This window comes from Camelina sativa, chromosome 11, assembly GCF_000633955.1.
Source record: "Camelina sativa cultivar DH55 chromosome 11, Cs, whole genome shotgun sequence".
Classification (NCBI taxonomy): domain Eukaryota; kingdom Viridiplantae; phylum Streptophyta; class Magnoliopsida; order Brassicales; family Brassicaceae; genus Camelina; species Camelina sativa.
The window spans coordinates 320,356-340,476 of NC_025695.1; the positions used below are offsets into that span (position 1 = coordinate 320,356).

Here is a 20,121-nt window from a genome sequence, read left to right on the forward strand (position 1 = left end):
CATGCTAGCCAAACATTATTAAACATCATCGGTACTACCAGAAGAAAAGCGCTTAGGATATACCTATCAGAGCCGTATTCCATTTATTGACGATTTTGGTAAATGTGGTTGACCCTGATGACATAAGGATCTGCCTAACACGATTCTCAAACACCTTCATGTGTTCATCATCAACCCGCAGAAAAGCAACTGCAGTCCTCTCTTTGGTTAGTTCATTCTGCAGATTCCAGACCCCATCCCTCGTGTTGCTGAAAGCTTCTTGGCCCATCCTGATTTTTGGAAGTATGCGGACTTCAAAACCACACCTGCAGGCAAGAATACAAACCCCAGTCACTATAAGCAGCACTACCAAACTATGACAAAAACAAAGGCCTAGCTAATTTATAACAGCTGGACTTGAAAACTTAGACAAAACGCGTACATGCTGAAAAGCAGGTTTGGATTATCCTTGCTGTAAACGGAGACAAAGCCACTCTCCCACTCCAAGGTTGTGATGCACCGAGGAAGACGATTCTTCATATCCCAGAAGACACTTCTACCAAGATTGACTGCAAGATGAAAAAATAATGAGACAACATTCGGTGCATAAATGATGGTCGATCAAAAAATAAAAACGGAACATACCATCATGTTTCATCAACCTCATCCTTGCATCTCTTGGCCAGCACTTTTTATTGTTATATCCCACCATGTTTTCATTGTTGGGATCAGGATTCTCGGTTAGATGACGTTGAATAAGATCCCGAGCCTCTTCATGGGTAAATTTAAACATTATATGCACTTTGTCTATATAACGAGAATACAGTCTTATGGGATGACGTGTCTCAACTTTTGTATCCCAATAGGTCATAAACTCATTAGGCCTCTGCGATGGCCCCGCAATTTCACTCGCTCGAGTCAAACCAAGAAGCAAAAGATCTAGCACTAGTCCATAAAATTGAACAACAAACGATGCAAACTGCAGTCCCCTAATGAGTCCATACGTATTAGTATAGCTCATATCCTTGTAAGACAGCACCACGTTATTCTTGCCAGTCACATAGTTTGCAAGCTTGGGGTCAAGAACCAAACGAAGAAGGCTGAAAGAAATATAACAGAAAAGAACGTGTTACTCCACAAATTCTAGGTTTTATGTAAATAATCACTATGCATTTTATAGAGATATACCTGTTCAACACTGTAAAGTCAATCTTCTCAAAGAGTTTTTCAAACTTCGTCTGGAGCATCACCACACACTGACCATCACCTGTGTCCCATATGCCTTGCAAATTATTGATACCTTGACACCATTTGTAAACCAGAAGCGGTGGAGGCTCTGAGTCTGCAGGTTTTATCCAGTTGGGAAACAAGTGGCGCTTGTCACCCTCGTACCACAAATATTGATCAAGATAGGCATCAGTAATTTTCTCTAGGGGATCAATTTGATAGGCATCAGTAATTGATCCATAAATTCTATGCCAACCTGCAGAAAGAAAAAAGTAATAACCATCAGAATAATGTCGTGACTTAAGACGCATGTTCATAAAACTGCTCCAGAATAAGTGAATTCAACTCACTTCTTTGAAACTATGCTGAGTGAGAAGATGACGCTTTATTCGCATTAGAGCTTCATGAGGATTGTCATAAGCCTGTTCAATTAAACCAAGCTCTTCTCTCTGCTGCTGATTCAACTTCACAGCTGCACTATATGATTCTTTCAGTCTCTCAAGGGCCAAGATAAGCAACTTTGTGTCATGTTTATATGATAACGGGGGGAAAGGGATTGGTGAAAATTTTCTAGACTCCAGCCAATTAACAGTGGTGCTATATATTGCAATTCCTTCATCGGCAGTGACATATGGACCATCTTTCTGAAAATTATGCTGTCGTTCCTGCAAAAATGTTACAACGAGAAAATATTACAAACTAGAAAATCTAGAATAAAAGAATAATCAAAACAGTTTGTTAAAATAAGAACAATTCGACCAGATCAATAAACGGAGCCTCTTCATAAGCATCTGAATNAGAACGTGTTACTCCGGAAATTCTAGGTTTTATGTATATAATCACTATGCATTTTATAGAGATGTACCTGTTCAACACTGTAAGATCAATCTTCTCAAAGAGTTTTTCAAGCTTCGTCTGGAGCATCACCACACACTGACCATCACCTGTGTCCCATATGNACGCGGACAGTCAAAAATCAAGAAAAAAGAGATAAAATTAAAGGAAAGCAATCCCATCCTTGAGCAACACAAAAACAAATCCGTTATAAACGCAAGAGCTAACCTGGCATTGCATCAAGGACATCATGCATGACAGCAGCTCGAAGCTCCAAATCAAAATGGCTTTCAACTCTCTGTTTTGTGACAGTTTTGGCCACTCCCTTTGAGTGACGCCCCTCAAATTGACGTGCAAGCAGGTTGCCTAACCATCGTTCTAGAAGAGGAACTACTCCGCGAAGGAAAAACAACCATACCCTCCACATTGGAGCCCAAAATCCACACCCTGGTCCTTTACCCACAGGACCGGTATTGAAACGGTAATACATCAAGTGTTTCAAATCCTTGCACATCCTGATTTGTCTCATAAGTCTGTACTTATAACGGTACATACCCGTCAATTGGCCAACATGGGAGAAAATATATTGCAGGCCATCAGCCAATTGAAAGGCATCAACATTACCAAGTCGGAACTGGACATTTGCATCAACTACAAGTTTTGTCAACCGGAGGATCTCACGGCAGAGATGAAAAGCGTTCCCAAAACGTGACTTCTTCCGCTCCTTGGTTGTCAGAGTTTTCACAGGCTTGAGGTTGAAGTTATAATCAAGGTGGAGGTAGTTCAAACTCTTCCTGTGAATCAACAGGTTCAGCATATTATGACCCTGCCGGCAGACTTGCAGACCAACTTCAACCCAATCCAGTTCGGTGCTCTGGAAAAACTTTGTAGCTGCAAGAGATTGGAACAAGTGCTTCTTACTCTGAGCCTTAGGTGGTCTATGGTGCAGCTCATTCAACACATAACATTTCAAAAGCTTCTGGTAACTAACACGAACTTTGACTGGATATGCTGGAGGACTGCAATAAATGAGATCACTAGACGTTAGAATACTGACTAGAAAATTTCAAAGGGGAAAGAGAACTTACGTAGCATCAGAAAAATGAGCTTACCAGTGCTCCTTAAACCACTCTGCAACAAGGGGTATATCTTCTGCCCGCCGAGTCCTCCCAGACCTCATATTGAAAGGCCGAGGGGCAAACAACAATGAAATGCCAGCAGCTGTAGTGTCAGTGTAGAGTGGGGAGTTTTTCACCAACGGTTCCACTCCTTCTGGTAACACAAAGTCATCCTCATCATCATCAAAACCATTACTTTGGCGCTGTTTCTTATTAGTGTTATTTGAGTTACTTATTGGGTGAATTAGTGGATCATAATAGAACGCAGGAAGATCAGGATCCTCAGTCTTTATGTACATAACCATAGGAACGTGATAGACACAGAGCTTTACTTTCCTGGGCCTATTATTGTACAGATGGGGGAAAGCTACTCTGTACTCAGTTCGCAAAGGGGATCGAATGATAAGCTTGTCGATGTCATTAAATTCATTCCAGTCCTCATCCCCTTTCTCCATATCACGATGCAAAGGCTCAAACTTAGGACCGCCTGGAAAAAAGTACTGGAATGCATAAGAAAAAGAGAACAGAAGGACAGCAGCTCAAAAAGAATATATAAGATATAGAGAGCAGAGAAGGACGATCGTGTAACCTGGTATGCACATGTTCAGTGCCTTTGCTGTGAAGAAGGATGGCATGTCAAACAAGTAGAAGTAGTTGCGATCAACCAAATCAGACAACAACTGGGCTGCAAGTCTGTGAAGGGTTGACATAATTGGAAGTGAGAGATTCCACGTCCGGTAACTTGGACCATTGATCAGTTTAGTTTTCACAAGTGGCTTGTGGTCGTAAAACCAAGAGTATACAGCAGAATCTTCTTCCTCGTCAAGCTCCAACTGAATAGGCTCCAGGGGATCCACGTCCAACAGGTTATCAGCATAGTCTAGAGGGGGCTCCTCATCATCAAATGGTGGAAAACGCATTCTCTTGAAATGACGACGATCCCTCTTCTCCCTTCTCATCATTATCCACATAGAACCCCACTGAAAACCAGAGACAAGGAAAGAACCATCACTCCCAGAAATTCAAAAATGCACATATACAGAAGTAAAGAGAGAGAGAGAGAGAGGTTATCATCCACCCACTAGGCTCCACAACCCATGGAATCTCGTTCACAAAAGTAATAGCTCCAGTGATATGATACAAGACCTTCACGTCTCGGACCTGGAAGGAATCTGAGTATAAAAATTTTGAGCAGAGCACAAAAAAAACTAAAGCGAGATAGATATCCTTGTAAACTAAATGAGTACCTGCTGCCAGGGCATAGGCATATTCTCCAGGAGCTTAAAAACAGCGTGAGGGACGAACTTAAGTGCTCCAAGATACACTCGTTTATCAAGACGGTGTTTCTTCGATGACATATCACCATGAGCCCTAAATCAATTAGAATGTTAATAAATTTCAATCCCAAAGTAAACCCTAACCTAAAATTGGGAAATCGATAGTGACAAAAATAGAAACTCGCCTGATGATCTTCCTAACGTGCTCATGTGGCATGTCTTCCTTCTGAGTTTCCACGAACCCAAACTTTCTCTTCTCGCCGTACCGTTTGGAATTTAGCTGCATCCATACTCTGGCTTTCTTCTCAAGCTTCGCCTCCACCTCCTCGAGATTCGGTTCCGTCGGAAGATTCCGATTAGGAAACTCAGCGGGCTGTGCCGGTGTCAGCATCCTTGAACTGTCGGTACCAGGAGGAGCTAAAGCCACACCATCGTTGTTCCACATAGCTTCAGATTTCAAACCCAAAACGCACAGCGAAATCTAAGAGGAGGAAAACCTAAAAAGCCCCGTGCGAGCCTTGATGAGCACGAAAAATAAAAACCCTAAATCACCGTCGTCGGGGTGAGGTGAGGTCGGTAAGAAGACGATTATTAACAGACCTCAATGTATATAAATAGGGTGAAAAACTTAATAATGTCGGTTATTCGACCCTTGTGACTCTACTAGAGTAATAGAACATTCGAGCAAAGTAATTGGGCCTTTTGGTATCTGAAATTGGGCCGGATATATGTGCACATAGCCTTAACCGTCGTGTGGGTAATTCAGTAAAATTAGGGCAAGTCAACGAAAACCAGACTTTTTTTTTATGTCGATCAATTAAAAAAAGTTACCTTTTTTAACTTTGCCGAGAAAATCAAAGACAGAAGAAGAAGAAGAAGAAGAATAGCGAAAAAAAAGGCAAAAACATGAAGACGACGACGAAGACTCCGATCCACGCGGTGTGGTCATGGGTCAGGAGGCAACCTCCGAAGGTGAAGGCTTTTCTCGCCGTGGTCACTGGCATGGCGACTTTGGTTCTTCTCAGATTCATTGTTGTCGATCACGACAATCTCTTTGTTGCCGCTGAGGCTGTTCATTCCATCGGGATCTGTGTTCTCATCTACAAACTCATGAAGGAGAAGACCTGTGCTGGTTCAATTCTATCTCTCTTTTTCTTTTCTTCACCATCCAATTCAATTAATTCTAGGGTTTTTCAACTACTATGTATTCGTCCGTTCCTAGCAAAATTACTTGTCAACGTCACAGCTCTCTCTTGTTTCTTCCTCAATAAAATTTTGGCCTTTGATCAGGATTTCATTGGTTTACCACTATTAGCAATATAGCCGTAAGCTCATGACTTTGTGAATGTGGTTTATTTTATTTTGCAGGATTGTCACTGAAATCTCAGGAGCTTACGGCTATTTTTCTAGCGGTTAGGCTGTATTGCAGCTTTGTTATGGAATATGATATACATACCATTCTCGACTTGGCTACTTTGGGAACTACTCTCTGGGTTATCTTTATGATCCGTTTTAAGCTTAGAGCTAGTTACATGGAGGATAAAGACAACTTTGCTCTCTATTATGTGGTAAGTCTCTCTGGTTGACTTGTTTATCACTATAAGCTTTGCAGTAACAATGATTTTGATTTTGATTTTGTTTTTTTTTCAGCTTGTGCCCTGTGTTGTGTTAGCTGTGTTGATTCATCCATCGACCTCCCATAACATATTAAACAGGATTTCGTGGGCATTATGTGTATACCTTGAAGCTGTTTCGGTCCTGCCTCAGCTTCGAGTGATGCAGAACACAAAGGTCACAGCTTTATTTTCACTATGGCAAATTTGAGAACTGAACGGAAAACGCATTTGTTTTACTCTCTCCACATCTATTTGGTTGTTTCAGATTGTTGAACCCTTCACGGCTCATTATGTTTTCGCACTTGGAGTAGCAAGGTTCCTTAGCTGTGCCCACTGGGTTTTACAGGTTAGTTTTGATCCATTAGCAGTTCTGATGCTCGATTGGATCAATTACATTGAAAGATAATTTCGAATGCTGAAAGTGGTCTTGTACAATCTCTAATGTGTTGAAAACAGGTTGTGGACACGCGGGGACGGTTGCTTGTAGCATTGGGTTATGGATTGTGGCCATCAATGGTTCTCATCTCAGAAATTGTTCAAACATTCATCTTGGCAGATTTCTGTTACTACTACGTCAAGAGGTACACGTTTACACCTTTAACTTCAACATTTTAGCTCTTTATATAACTCAAAAGTTTCAATCTTTTTCTTCTGCAGCGTTTTCGGAGGGCAGCTTGTATTGCGGCTTCCATCTGGAGTAGTATAAAGTCATAACTCAAAAGGATAGATATACACTCCAACGATGTCCAATGAGCTTGCTAGACATTACAATCAGAAAAGACAGCTCAATTTTTTTTTTCTTTACCTCTGATTTCACCGTTCATGTGGTGGTCTGAGGTTGCACAACTGAGTTGGTAACGAATTAATTTTACTGTGTTGTATATTTTTGACTATGAAGGGATTTTATGTCTGTCCGGTCGATAAGGTATTTTTGTCAAACTGACATTTTTTTGAACTCGGGTCTCCGGAAAACAAACTGTATTTTGACAACAATTAAGAGCGAGGACGTCTTAAAATTTAAAGTGTATTATCGAGTAATAAAATCACCGGTGAATCAATGAAAATGCAACAATGAGAATGCATTGCAAGAAAAATCACGGTGGATGAAAGAAGAAAACAAAACTTAAAGGTCAGAAAGGTTTTTCCCATCGATGAAGTTGATCACTTTAGTAGCAGTTTCCTCTAGTGCAGCGGTCACAACTGTCAAGTTCAACAAGAACTCTTCTGCCGTAGGTTTATCTCCGTCCACTAGATCGGTAACGGCTTTGAGGTACATGACTGGTACTTTCAGAAGATCAGCCACGTATGCCACAGCAGCACCCTGAAGAATCCAGAGCCAAGTGAGTTTCAATATGATTTTCTTGCTAGATTCAGTCATTCAGGGTTGTTAACATGACAACTTACCTCCATGTCTTTTAGCGTAGCATCATTGGCAATGATCAATGATTCATCTTGCGTGGACATATCCAAGGAGTCACCAGTAGATAACCTACCAATCTGAAACACCCGATCTTCTGTTAAAACTGAAGTAGTTAAACAAGCCAAGTTGCATTGCGAGTCTATTAAATACCTTCAAATTGAGTTCCTTGAGGAGATTGGGTGTCGAGAATGCCTGACGAAGTCCAACTCCATACAGATCAAACATCTAAAAAATTACAGAAACATTGCTCAGGAACTGGCAAAATGAAACAGGGGGAAAAAGGAAGCACTAGAGATGAAAAAAAGAAGAACCAACCGGGATTGGTATTCTTCTATCATGGAAGACGACATCAGATACAAGGAATACATCGCCTATGTTGGCTCCTTTGACCTGCATATATATGCTCAGCCGATCAGCACTTAAGTTACAAAACCAACTTCCACTATATGAAAATAGAGAGATTTCCATGATGCAACTCAAACTTCAGAAGACTTGAACGATTGAAACCATCAATTTCAGTAAATGAGTAGCTAAACCAAGATCCAGGTATAATAAACTATGGCATTCTCACACAAGTACAGAAAGAAGTAATGCTGGAAGTGAGGACAGAGTAGCATGAGAAGTAAAAAAGAAGTAACCTTGAAGGCACCGCAGGTTCCAGCATTGATAATAATGTCAGGTTGTAAAGCTTGGATAGAAGCAAAAGTAATGAGAGAAGCTGGAACAGTTCCAACACTATCAATCCCTGGAGAGAAAAAAAAAATCAAGTGCATTCATATTCCGAAGTCAAGCTCATTTCATCAAAAGCATAACACATGAACAAATCTCATTCATACTGAGGAATGAGATTGAGAGGTCATCATACTAAGAAAAAACAAAGCTAAATCTGAGAGTATGAAACCTAAAGCTGCATCTCTTCCGGGGCAAACGACGTTAATTCGAAGATCATTGTGAACGCCGTGATACAGAATCCAGGGGAGTCCTTTACCAAGCCTGCAAAAAGCATCAAACCAAAAGCAAAGTTTAATCGAGATATAAGATTTCAAACAAGCAGAAAGAAAGAGTAATCGTAGGAGAGCTCTTAACGGAGAATCAGTAGTTTCAGAGAGTCCGAACTTGTTGACCAAAGGTAGAGCCTCCGCTTGCATAGCTGCAGCTCCATCAGATAACAATAGGTAAGAGGAAGAAGAGGGAAGAAGAGGGAAGAAATCGATTCGGGAATCTCCGTAAACGAGAGATGTAGAGAGAGAGAGAGAGAGAGAGAGTAGGAGTACCGATGACGAAGACGACCGTGGAGATTGGTCGAGTACTATCCGATTGAGCAGCCTCGGGTTTCTCGATGTCGCTTGATCCGTCACCATGAGGAGCCATACCTTACGCTCTCTTCCGATTCTCTTCTGATTTTGATTTCACAGGAAAATCCGAGAATCGGGAAGAAACGCCACGAAACTCCGGCGAATCAGATACTTCTTCTTTTTTCCTCTTTGTTTTTTTTGGACCTTTTTGGCCCTTTTTGTTTCCTTTGCGTTACCACATTTAACATTTTAAAATAACATCAATTTTATTATTTTGTGCTAATGACATTAATTTAAATTAATCAAAATTTTAAGTAGGTAGAGAGAGGATCTTCACTATGTTTATTTTCCCACTATGTTTACGACTAAAATAATTACGCTAATAAAAAAATTCTTCATATAAACTTCATTATGTTTATTTTCCCACTTTTATGCCTTTTCAAATATATCATAAAAACATAGCAATAGATGATTTTATACGAAATATAAAGAAAAACATAGTAATAAAACATTGTGCATCCCATGATGATTAAAAAAGGAAAACAACAACAAAAAAAAGCCCCCGTTTCCTCCTTTTATCAGGGTGTTAACTATAGAGGAAATGAATGCATAGGGCTTTTTCTTATACAGTACATCCGATCGCAAATACGGTTTTCCTCGTTAATCTAAAACTTCGAGGGGGTACGTAAACACTCTTAAACCATTGCTCGACTTTGATTAGTTTGTAGGCTCCTCCTCTGTTTCGGTCGGATGCAGAAAGGTAGCCGAGGTGAGCGGCTCATGAACCACCGAGTTTGAGGAAACCGATATTGGATTACCTTCAAGCTGCAACATTATACTTCCCAATATCTCCGCCATTGTTTTCTTAAACTCTTCTTCCTTCACCATCTTTCCATCATCTCCATTCACCATCTTCAATGCTTCCATTATCATATTGTCCATCTTTCCCATGTTATCAAACAAACTTGATTCATCAACGTCGTCGTTGAAAAAAAAACAAAAACAGGATGAATAACATATTGAGACCGGGTTTTGTATTGTTTACCTGGGACACAGCGCCTATTGGTGGTAATGTAGCTGATGGTGCAACAGTGTCCAGCACTGCTCGTAGATACTCTTTTGACACCTTACCATGACGGTCTTTTGGAATTGTCTCCAAGGCAACGTTTAGTGCCTGCGATCATTTTATCGTCACTTGTGATTCGTTTCCATCATTTGTCTTCTTGTCGCATCTAAGCTACACCTAACATATACATGACTTGATCTAGGAAACATTAATTACCTTATCGAATTCGAATTTATTGGACAAAAGCCTCCTGACGCCGCTCCCATCAAAAGTGTTTTCACTGTGAGCGACGATCACCGGCTGTTCATTGAGACGTTGAGCCACTCTCTCCACGACTCCCTTAAATGCTTCCAAAAATCTCTCCTGAGAAGCGCTCTTCTCTCTCTTATCTTCTTCATCAAGACAAGAGTCCACAATTGGTTCTACGATGTTGCTCATTACCTGAAACAAGTTTACTTTTATATTATTAATATAGATTGTAAATTATGTACTTTACGCCGAGAAAAATCCAAATCAGAAATTATTTTATAACAGAAATAGAATTGCTAAAAACCAGCTTAACCAAAGAAGTAAATATATAGATAAAGTAACCAAAGAAGTAAAAAAAAGAAAAATATATAGAAACAGTAAGTTAAAAGTTACCCAAGGATCGTTGGGAGGCATTCCATGATCAACAGAAAGAGACTGGAGAGCTTTGACAATACAATCACGGAGCGATGCTTCCTCGCAGTTAGAGAGCTCTGAGTAGATAGAGACTACCTCGGTTTCGTATCCAGGGCCGTGGATAAACTCCGAGAGATCCTCACCGTCCATCCTGAGGATGACGATAGGATCACGTTTCAGACCAGCAGCCATACCCAACAATATGTCCGACAACACTTCTTTGAACTCTGTCTTGCTCACTTTCTCTTGACTTCCATGAGTGAATTCGTTTAAGACCTGTGATCGTTTATTATGACGTTACAAACGATGAAAAAAATAAATGTACGGATGAGACAGATATAAGGTTGTTGGTTTACTCTCGTTGTCTCTTCTTTAAATACACCAAAGACAAAACCTAGCGATAAGTAATTAATGGATATTAATTTGTATCCAATAAGAGTAAGATTCGTACTCATATTTACTTCTTATTGGATATTTTTTCGACAAGCGAATCTCTTAAAGTAATTAATTACTACGATCGATATCCTCTTGGTCTGATCAATTAATCCACGTGATTCATGCGAAACACGACGTAATTTTGGGGTTTCTACGCAGGTAAAAAAAGCAATTACTACTTGTTTGTGGTTCACAGTAATATATATATATATAATTATTATATAATCTTTGTGATATAGTATGCTTTTGCAGTTTGTCTTTTATTGAATGTTTGAAAAATCGCGGACGGTGTTAAATAAATAGGGTTTTCAAAAAAAAATGTAAAGTGGATTATATTGTTGGGAAAAAAAGGTTCAAGCAAGTGTAGAAAGACGTTGGTGAGGCCGACCAAACGCTTTAAAAGGACAAAGCTTTAATCATAATAAATCGAAGGCTAAAAACATTAGATTAAAAGAAATTTGGCTTGCATGACATATAAATAAAATAAACAAACTATTATAATAACTGTCAGTTGTGTTAATAATATTCATACCGTAACAAATAAATTTTAATACTTATACAGTAACAAATAAATTATTAAGTAGGTGAGGATTCATAAAGTGATGTTTCGAGTTTGAAACGTCAGCGAGAAGAGCGACACCAGGGGCTAATTTTGAGATATGGTAAGAGGATAAGGTCACCGACCAAAGCTATTATTATCATTTATTAATCAACTAGTTTATTATATTGACCTATTTTGCTCTAATGCAAAAACACAATATGAAATACAAAATATATATCCACCACAACCCCCACGTAAGTATCAAGAAGATAAATTAAACAACTATAGTAAAATGTTGATAGTCGTCTTCTTTTTTTACTTTGTCGGTATTATAATTATAGGCATTCGTATTTTTAAAAATATTAATGACCACTATGACCATTTGATGAAGATCATAAGAAAATCTATACACAAAGTACCGAGAGCTCCATCTCACAATCAAAGAAAATATAATGCAACGGAATAGACTCTAAAAATAATAAATTATGACTAAAAGATTTGTTTATATCTACAACTAAACACATCTATAGATTTTCTAATTTATTACTTCTTTTTTTTTTACTTCTCTTTTTTGGTTAATGTTAAATTCTTTTTTTTTCTAATTTATTACTTCTTTTTTTTTTACTTTGTCAGTATCATTTAAGACTTTTTCTTTTAAGATTTTTATGATAGTCTATGAGACTATGATTATCATTCCAGGATCAGAATGAATAATCTAAATGCAAGCTCAGTAATATAGGAATACTAGTTAGAGAGAAATGCAAACATAAATGACGAATATGTGAAAGCTATTGAGAAAGAAGAAAAGAAAATTACCTCCGAGTAGATGTGATCGGAATCAGGAGAAGTGCCTTGAGCAGGCAAACCAAGAGCGGCGCCGATATCAGCAACGGCGGGTTGTAACTCAGTCACGGAGAGCTTACCATCTTCGTCTTGGTCTAACTGTTGAAACTTTTGTTCCACAAATTTGTCGAACACTCCCTCGTTTTCTACCAGCTCAACTATGTCCGAGCCGTCAAGTACTTGTTGCTGTTGCTGGTGGTTGTTGCTTTTCATGTCCATTTATGGAATCTTCGCTTCTTCTTTCTTTCTTTTTACTTTCTTTTTAGTCGCGAGAGCCTTGTGAGAGATCTCGTGATGGAAGCACGAGAAAAGGAAGAACACAAACTTGACACACCCAAAAAAAAGAGTTTCTCTTTATTTTCTTTTTTCCTTAACTCTCCGAGTGTGTTTATGTGTGTACTGTAATGTTCTGGTTTGGTTCGGACTCGCCTGCTCTTTATATAATTATACTATGTGTTATAGGCTTTAGCTATCAGAAAAATATTTGTTCATTGAAATATTCGTAAACTCAATTTAAAAATATTCCTGGTATTAATTATGACTCAATCTATATAATTTCAAGTTATTTAATATTTGTGGACTCGGCACCACCAAACGTATATTAACCATATATCCTCTTTAGCTAGACTATTACTTTGGAAGAATCTTGTCTTTTTCCCCTTCACCTAAAGATTACTAAAATTAATCATTTTATAAAGGGCTAATTTAATATTCATTGAACTTCCGTTCGCATTTGTTCATTTTTATAAAGATGATCGTTTATTTTTCTTTTGATTACAGATAGACAATAGAGACCAAGTTACAAGTAAGTTAATCACAACTTCTTCTTAATGAAATATATATTTTATATTTTTGCTAGAATACTATATTAACTGTGTGGTTTAGATCTAATTATATTCAGTACTTATCTTTTAATTTTAACATTTTAAACCAGATTACCTGAATAAATTTAAACGTTTTCCATCGTCTGCCCTAGTTTAAACTATTTGTAGCTCTCAATTTGTGATGAAATTTACTTTATGTGCCCATGGGGCGTGTTAGGTTCGCTAGTTCACTTCAGTAACCGACAAGAGCATCATAAAGAACACGATGTATAGTCATAATGCCTGTGTCTTTTCTAACCAATGGTCGGTTAATATCCTTTTCAGACTAATATTTGGCTTTTTGAAACTTTTGATTTTTCGAGTACTTGTAATTAATTATATTAGTTGACAAAAGAAAACAATTACTCTTTCTGTATTTCAATACATAATGTTTTAAAATTTTTATGTATCACAATATTTTAGAATTTTTACTTGAATTAAAAAAAACATTTAATATTTAGCAATAAATGTATTATTTATTTATAATAATATTATCTCTATATCATAAAGAATAATGTTATAGTATTTTTTTTGTATCATACAGAATGATTTTCTGTATACTTAAAAAATTTATAAATTTCAAAAATCATTAAATAAGAATTTAAAAGTTTGATGAAATACCATTGGTTAATAAATATAAAATATGTTATTATAAATAAATAATACAATATTTATTACTAAACATTCAATATTTTTCTTAATTTATGTAAAAATCTTAAAATATTATCTATTATGATAGAGATAGAGTATATTTTATAATTATTAAATAATAGTATTTCATCAAACTTTTAAATTCTCGTTTAATGATTTTATTTTTGAAATTTACAGTTTCTTAACCTAAAAATATACAAAAAATGATTTTTTGTGATACAAGAAAAAATACTAAAGCATCTTCCTTTATGATAGATGGAGTATCTAGCTGCTCCAAAACACGTCCAAAAAATCATTAAAACACACGATCATGACGCATTATAAATAGAGAGACCGACGAACCAAGCAAACCCCAAAAAGCAGAAATGGAACATCGAACAATCTTGACCACTTAATCTACGATGTGGTCCGTATGACACGGGCAATAACACTTGTGTCAATATTGAATACATGCCGGCCTATTATTTATTCGGAAAAAAAAAATTATATCAGTAAGTAACCGAGTCGTGTGATAGAATTATATTTTATTTTCCATATAAGTAATTAAGTATATTGTATAACTGATGGATCTAGTATTCTGACAAGAGCCTCTTACCCTAAATGACGTGGAAGTCGTCGATGAAAAGTCGTGGGGACACTTGTTGATAAATAATCCTTGTGTGTTAGTGCGTCATTGGTCGGCGCCTCTGTGCTGGCGTAAACTCCAACCAAAGTCAAAGCCGGCCTGCATAGTGCGGCTATCTATGGATTAGGCGGTTCATTTCTTCTACGTATTTCGTTTCAAAACAAGTAGTATTGTTTTAGACTTTATGAAATTTTCCTTAACTTAAGAAAAAAAACCCACAGAGATTTAAGAATTTAAGTTTTTTTCTCAATATATAAACTATATAACTTGTTCTTAATTTAATCCACGTGATTCTTTTTATTGTATCAAAATGGAGAGATGACTTGATCATTTTCTTTTGTATAATAGATTAAATTCCGAATTATTCTCCTTGCGTTCTGTTTTGTAGATGTAGATATATACCTAAATGGTTAGAAGTGGGGGAGTTGTTACAAAACACTTTCTTCAATGTAGAATAGATTCATAATAGTCTTAACAAGAAAACAAACGTGAAAGGACAGAATCCCTAACATATCTTCCTTTTCCGGTACAACTTACAAAAAGTGACAATGCTAATGCCATCCTTTACAAAAGACAGAGAAAAGGAGATCTCGAGAGACCACACTCTAGAACTTCGTTCCATTCCAAGTATCTTTCACTAGATAGCATAATACTCTTTGTAAAATACAACTTACTTCGAGAATGATTTATGAAAGATAAAAAGAAAGAAAATTAGCGAAAAACCAAATTTGTATTATTGGGCTTTGTCCAGATAATTTTTGAATTTAGGCCCAATAACATAAGGAGAAACGGTATTAGGGAGCAGTGACTGATAGCCATGCAGTTTTGCAGCAAACGAGAGAGACATCGTGTTGTTTAATTGGTTGGAGCTACGAACGTTTACCCCATAAAAATGCCCTACAGTTTTGGTGCAAACATAAAGAGAAAAACGACGTGTTGTTTGGATCGTGAAAACGGCGGGCCCTCTGTCTTTTCTTTTTTGTCTTCTCAACAACTTGCAGGACAATGCCCTCACGGCTTTATACGGAGGGTTAGTCAGATGGATTTTGTAGCCACTTGGCTACTTGACTTGACTTCATCAGTGACATAGACTTTTCAGGTGCTGCGTAGGTACGTAACATGAGGTCCCACGTACATTATCTATCATTTCAAAGAGATGTATCTGTGCCATCGACAATCTCATGTGAAGTGCACTCGAAGTTGTTGTTAGTCTTCTAGTGACATGAATGCTTTTCAGCAGATACGATTTCTATATTCAAATCTCAGTTTAACACCTGCAAGACAGAGCCATGTGAGTTCTATTCTTCTTCTACATGTCCCACAATTGTATAAACAAGCCCACGGTTTCTATCAACCAAAGGGAATTGGTTGTATATATATGCCATTGTTTTCATATCCAAAGCAAAACAACTTCTTCATCTAACCAGATAAGCTAAAACGAGAAAATTCCAAGCTAGCTGAATCTTTTTTCCAAGATCCATCAGCAGAACAAAAAAAGAAAAGAAAAATAATGGGCGTGTTCCGAGGTCTTGTGGGTGCAAAGAAGATCTTTCAAGGCCGATCAATGGCAGCTTCAACACCAAAAGGGTTTCTTGCAGTGTACGTTGGGGAAAGCCAGATGAAAAGATACATAGTGCCGGTCTCATACTTGAACCAGCCTTTATTTCAAGCTTTGTTGAGTAAATCGGAACAAGAGTTTGGGTTTGATCATCCAATGGGCGGCTTGACCATCCCTTGTCCTGAAGAAACTTTTATCACCGTCACTTCTCAGCTTCATTAGATCCAGTTCACAATGATCACATGTATATGTATTTAACATTTTTTTTGAGGTCATTTTAGATGTAGAAGATATTTAGAACCCAATGTAATTATTGTGTATGACAACATACAGTACAGTTTTATTCACCATCAGCTCCATGACATTAACAGCCTAGCTTACAAATTTTTTTATAAAAAAATTCATAAGATGAACAAAGTCAAAGGTCAACGCCTCATTGCTTGTTATCTCCGATTCAAACAAGCCAGAAAAAAAATGATGAACAGAATTATCACAAATATTGTCTCTTCTTATTCCTCTGATCTCACTCTTAATCCAAATCCAATGTCTCACCGTTGTTAAGTCGCAACCGCTTCCATTAAAACAAATATGCTCAAACGTCACAGGCAACTTCACCGTGAACACCCGTTACGCCGTCAACCTCGGCCGTCTCATCTCCTCTTTACCATCTCTCCGACATCACGATAACGGATTTTATAACATCACATTCGGAGACTCCGGTGGAAAAGTCAACTCAATCTCACAGAGTAGAGGCGATGTCAAACCTGAAGATTGTATCAATTGCATCGCAATGGCTGGAAAAAGACTTGTCACATTGTGTCCGGTTCAGAAGGAGGCCATTATTTGGTATGACAAATGTACGGTTAGGTACTCAAACCGGACTATCTTCGAAAGGTTGGAGATTTACCCTCAAGCAAGCATAACCGGGACAAGAAACTTCACCGGTGATCGTGGTGGTTGGGAGAAATCATTAAGGGGTTTACTCGAAGGGCTTAAAGACAGAGCCTCTGTGATTGGTCGGAGCAAGAAGAATTTTGTTGTCGGCGAAACGAGCGGCCCGTCGTTTCAGACATTGTACGGTCTTGTTCAGTGCACGCCTGATGTTTCGGAAGAGGATTGTTCGTATTGTTTGTCTCAGGGTATTGCAAAGATCCCGAGCTGTTGTGATATGAAAATGGGTGGTTATGTGTTGTCTCCTAGCTGTATATTGGGTTATGCTACTTGGAGATTCTATGATCCAGTGAACATTGATGAGCCAAGCTCAGTGCCTGCGACGCCATCACGGCCTCCAAAGAATGAGACGAAAAGTGTCACACAAGGTAGGTTTTGCTATTTTTTAACGGATTTGAAGGGTTTAAATCAGACTGTCTTTACATTATATAATACGAAACTGATCATTTTAGGTATGTATATTTTTGGACAGAGGATAAAAACAGAGGTGTACCTAAAGCTTTGATCTTTGCTGCGGCGTCAGTTGCTGTTGTTGTCTTTGTTATAGTATTCTTACTCGTTTTCCTAAGGCTGAGAAGGAAGATGAAAGATTCAGAACACCAACATGAAAGTAAGCTATGAAACTTAGACATGAAAGGATATACTATTCATGTGCTCTGTTTTTTCCTCTGTTTCAGTGTTCCTTTGATACTTGACGTGATTTCTAACTCCTTTTATCAATACATGGTTTATATCATTTTCATACAGAAGAAAACATTAGCATGGATTCCATGAAATTTAGTTTCAGTATATTACAAGATGCAACAAATCATTTTTCACTGGAAAATAAACTTGGAGAAGGTGGATTCGGAGCAGTTTATAAGGTAATCTTACAAGCTCTAGATGAATCTGCTGTTATATTTTGCATTTTGTAGCAATCATCATAACATCCTCCTACGTTATCATTGATTAGGGTGTACTTTCTGATGGACAAGAGATAGCGGTGAAAAGGTTGTCCAGAAATGCACAACAAGGTGAAACCGAATTCAAGAACGAGTTCTTGTTGGTGGCTAAGCTTCAACATCGTAATCTCGTGAAGCTCTTAGGTTACCCAACAGAAGGAACTGAAAGGCTTCTCGTGTATGAGTTCCTCCCACACACTAGTCTCGACAAGTTCATCTTCGGTACAAATTTCTTCACATTCTACGTATCCTTGGAAACCATTCTACTATATATAGTTCGTGTGTATGATCTCAAGTGTTTGTATAGATCCGATCGAGGGTAAAGAATTGGAGTGGGAAGTTAGATACAAAATCATTGGAGGTGTAGCTAGAGGACTTCTTTATCTTCATCAAGATTCTCGGCTCCGGATTATTCACCGTGATCTTAAAGCTAGTAACATATTGCTAGACGAGGAAATGACCCCAAAAATCGCAGATTTTGGAATGGCTAGGCTTTTCGATATTGACCACACGACTCAACGCTACACGAATAGGATCGTGGGGACTTTGTAAGTAGCAGAACACTTACATTTATATTTTACTCGACTCAAACTCGATTGTGATCATTCATTTGGTTTTAAACAGTGGATACATGGCTCCAGAGTATGTAATGCATGGACAGTTCTCGTTTAAGACAGATGTTTACAGTTTCGGCGTTTTGGTTCTTGAGATCATTAGTGGTAAGAAAACCAGTTGTTTCAGCAATGAAGACTGCATGGAAGATCTTCTTAGCTTTGTAAGTATATTATTTTGCAAAAATCTTGAGCTTTGATCAATGATTGTTAATTCACATCACACTGAATTCTAATGTTTTGGTAAAGGCTTGGAGAAATTGGAAGGAAGGCGTTGCTTTGAATCTTGTGGACAAGATTTTGATGACAATGTCGAGTTATTCATCGAATATGATCTTGAGATGCATAAACATTGCTCTTCTTTGTGTCCAAGAGAAAGTTGCAGAGAGGCCAAGCATGGCTTCGGTTCTTCTAATGTTAGATGGACATACTCTTGCTATTTCAGAACCTTCAAAGCCTGCGTTTTTCACACATAGCAACACGGTATCGGATAGCTCTTCTTCTTTAGGACATAATGCAAAAACTTCAAATTATAATTCCAACACTGAGTTGTATCCTCGGTGAGTTTGTCTTGAAACTGAAATTAAGATTTTCATGATGATGACTGATTGATGAAATGAATCATGGGGTTTAATTAATTAGATTTGAATCCAACTCACTGTAAGTGAGGAAAAAGAGTGTTACAAGTCTCTGTTTCACTTTCAAGGGGAGATGTTTCTAAGTCATCTCATCTCTTGAAGAAAACTAATCGGGAAAAAATGTACAAAATCAAAGAATAAAAAAGGTTATTTGAGTGAGTCATCATGATCAGTTGAGGCGAGAAGCAAGATCAATAAATACTTCTTCACTGCAAGGGATTGTAAGGCCACCCATTGGATGATCAAATCCAAACTCTTCCTCTGCCTTTCTTAGTAGGTTTTGAAATGAAGGCTGGTTCAAGTAAGATATCGGAACTACAAATCTCTTCATCTTTCTTTCTCCTACGTAAACAGCTAAGTAGCCCTTTGGAACATCAAGAGAGCTAGATGAAGAAGAGGATGAGAACAGTTTTGCTTGACGGAGAATCTGTCTGGATGATTGCAGCACACGAGGGACCCTTATCGCCATGGATTGTCTTTTCTGTTTGTTGAATTGTAGGTTTAAAGCTTTTACTGGAAAATGTGAGAGTACTTGCAGAGCTTATAGGACTCAGTGATGAGTATATATAGATAAGAACATTAATTGAAGATAACCCTTTAGTGGTTTAGAAAAGTTTCAGCTCATAATAAACATTCAACACCAACAAGCATGCACATGGCTTTGCCGGACCACGGCATGATAAGTAAGGGCCCCCTACTGTTAAATCTTCATGATTTCTGATGTGGAGTCACAAATCAATATGACCACTTGTTTGTTAGATAGACAGTCAAGTTTTCAATTCTTGCCACAGAAATTTTTGAAGGCTTTTGTTACTTTGTCTGCACATAATCAAGTCATGTGGTCCTGTCTTTTTGATATCATTGTGAAGAAGTCATGACTTAATCAGTGATAGAGACTTCTGGTTCATTAGGTACACAACTTCAGGTCCCTACATAATCTATAGAGAGATTCGGCATGTGATGTCTTTG

The 20,121-nt window shown here is 37.8% G+C and overlaps 6 protein-coding genes and 1 pseudogene across 6 annotated transcripts; 3 read left to right on the forward strand and 4 right to left on the reverse strand.

The window, feature by feature from the left end:
• The window catches only part of LOC104727471, a 10,723-nt pseudogene extending 5,711 nt beyond the window's left edge, over window positions 1-5,012 (reverse strand).
• Window positions 5,273-6,972, forward strand: LOC104720791 (putative ER lumen protein-retaining receptor C28H8.4). Its single transcript, XM_010438674.2, has 6 exons — window positions 5,273-5,567; window positions 5,804-6,003; window positions 6,086-6,226; window positions 6,317-6,397; window positions 6,508-6,632; window positions 6,709-6,972. The coding sequence occupies exons 1-6, from the start codon at window positions 5,342-5,344 to the stop codon at window positions 6,755-6,757; spliced, it is 822 nt and encodes a 273-aa protein (XP_010436976.1). The 5' UTR covers window positions 5,273-5,341; the 3' UTR covers window positions 6,758-6,972.
• On the reverse strand, window positions 7,059-8,988 carry LOC104720792 (5'-methylthioadenosine/S-adenosylhomocysteine nucleosidase 1). The gene is made up of 8 exons (XM_010438675.2): window positions 8,746-8,988; window positions 8,558-8,621; window positions 8,373-8,464; window positions 8,110-8,216; window positions 7,787-7,861; window positions 7,622-7,696; window positions 7,456-7,548; window positions 7,059-7,372 (listed from the first exon to the last, which is right to left on the reverse strand). The coding sequence occupies exons 1-8, from the start codon at window positions 8,840-8,842 to the stop codon at window positions 7,175-7,177; spliced, it is 801 nt and encodes a 266-aa protein (XP_010436977.1). The 5' UTR covers window positions 8,843-8,988; the 3' UTR covers window positions 7,059-7,174.
• On the reverse strand, window positions 9,211-12,757 carry LOC104720793. The gene is made up of 5 exons (XM_010438676.2): window positions 12,288-12,757; window positions 10,475-10,771; window positions 10,049-10,273; window positions 9,812-9,940; window positions 9,211-9,708 (listed from the first exon to the last, which is right to left on the reverse strand). The coding sequence occupies exons 1-5, from the start codon at window positions 12,531-12,533 to the stop codon at window positions 9,484-9,486; spliced, it is 1,122 nt and encodes a 373-aa protein (XP_010436978.1). The 5' UTR covers window positions 12,534-12,757; the 3' UTR covers window positions 9,211-9,483.
• Window positions 15,668-16,364, forward strand: LOC104720794 (auxin-responsive protein SAUR21-like). Its single transcript, XM_010438677.2, has one exon. It carries the CDS (start codon window positions 15,964-15,966, stop codon window positions 16,231-16,233), a length of 270 nt encoding a protein of 89 aa, XP_010436979.1. The 5' UTR covers window positions 15,668-15,963; the 3' UTR covers window positions 16,234-16,364.
• LOC104720795 (cysteine-rich receptor-like protein kinase 26) lies at window positions 16,493-19,131 on the forward strand (the record flags this gene model as incomplete). Its single annotated transcript, XM_010438678.2, has 7 exons — window positions 16,493-17,330; window positions 17,435-17,572; window positions 17,710-17,825; window positions 17,915-18,125; window positions 18,211-18,451; window positions 18,528-18,678; window positions 18,764-19,131. Coding segments are annotated over 7 exons (2,010 nt in total), but the record flags the coding sequence as incomplete, so codon positions are not given.
• Window positions 19,123-19,719, reverse strand: LOC109127592 (auxin-induced protein X15-like). The gene has a single exon (XM_019232546.1). The coding sequence runs from the start codon at window positions 19,619-19,621 to the stop codon at window positions 19,322-19,324; it is 300 nt and encodes a 99-aa protein (XP_019088091.1). The 5' UTR covers window positions 19,622-19,719; the 3' UTR covers window positions 19,123-19,321.

Coding starts and splice junctions, on each gene's coding strand:
- LOC104720794 (XM_010438677.2), top strand. CDS start 15,964: ATGGGCGTGTTCCGAGGTCTTGTGGGTGCAAAGAAGATCTTTCAAGGC.
- LOC104720792 (XM_010438675.2), bottom strand. CDS start 8,842: ATGGCTCCTCATGGTGACGGATCAAGCGACATCGAGAAACCCGAGGCT. Junction 8,465..8,557: donor TCTGAAACTACTGATTCTCC/GTTAAGAGCTCT, acceptor TGCTTTTTGCAG/GCTTGGTAAAGGACTCCCCT. Junction 7,549..7,621: donor TCAAGGAACTCAATTTGAAG/GTATTTAATAGA, acceptor CGGGTGTTTCAG/ATTGGTAGGTTATCTACTGG.
- LOC109127592 (XM_019232546.1), bottom strand. CDS start 19,621: ATGGCGATAAGGGTCCCTCGTGTGCTGCAATCATCCAGACAGATTCTC.
- LOC104720791 (XM_010438674.2), top strand. CDS start 5,342: ATGAAGACGACGACGAAGACTCCGATCCACGCGGTGTGGTCATGGGTC. Junction 5,568..5,803: donor GAAGGAGAAGACCTGTGCTG/GTTCAATTCTAT, acceptor TTTATTTTGCAG/GATTGTCACTGAAATCTCAG. Junction 6,227..6,316: donor GAGTGATGCAGAACACAAAG/GTCACAGCTTTA, acceptor TGGTTGTTTCAG/ATTGTTGAACCCTTCACGGC.
- LOC104720793 (XM_010438676.2), bottom strand. CDS start 12,533: ATGGACATGAAAAGCAACAACCACCAGCAACAGCAACAAGTACTTGAC. Junction 9,941..10,048: donor ATAAATTCGAATTCGATAAG/GTAATTAATGTT, acceptor AAATGATCGCAG/GCACTAAACGTTGCCTTGGA. Junction 9,709..9,811: donor CAATAGGCGCTGTGTCCCAG/GTAAACAATACA, acceptor AACATGGGAAAG/ATGGACAATATGATAATGGA.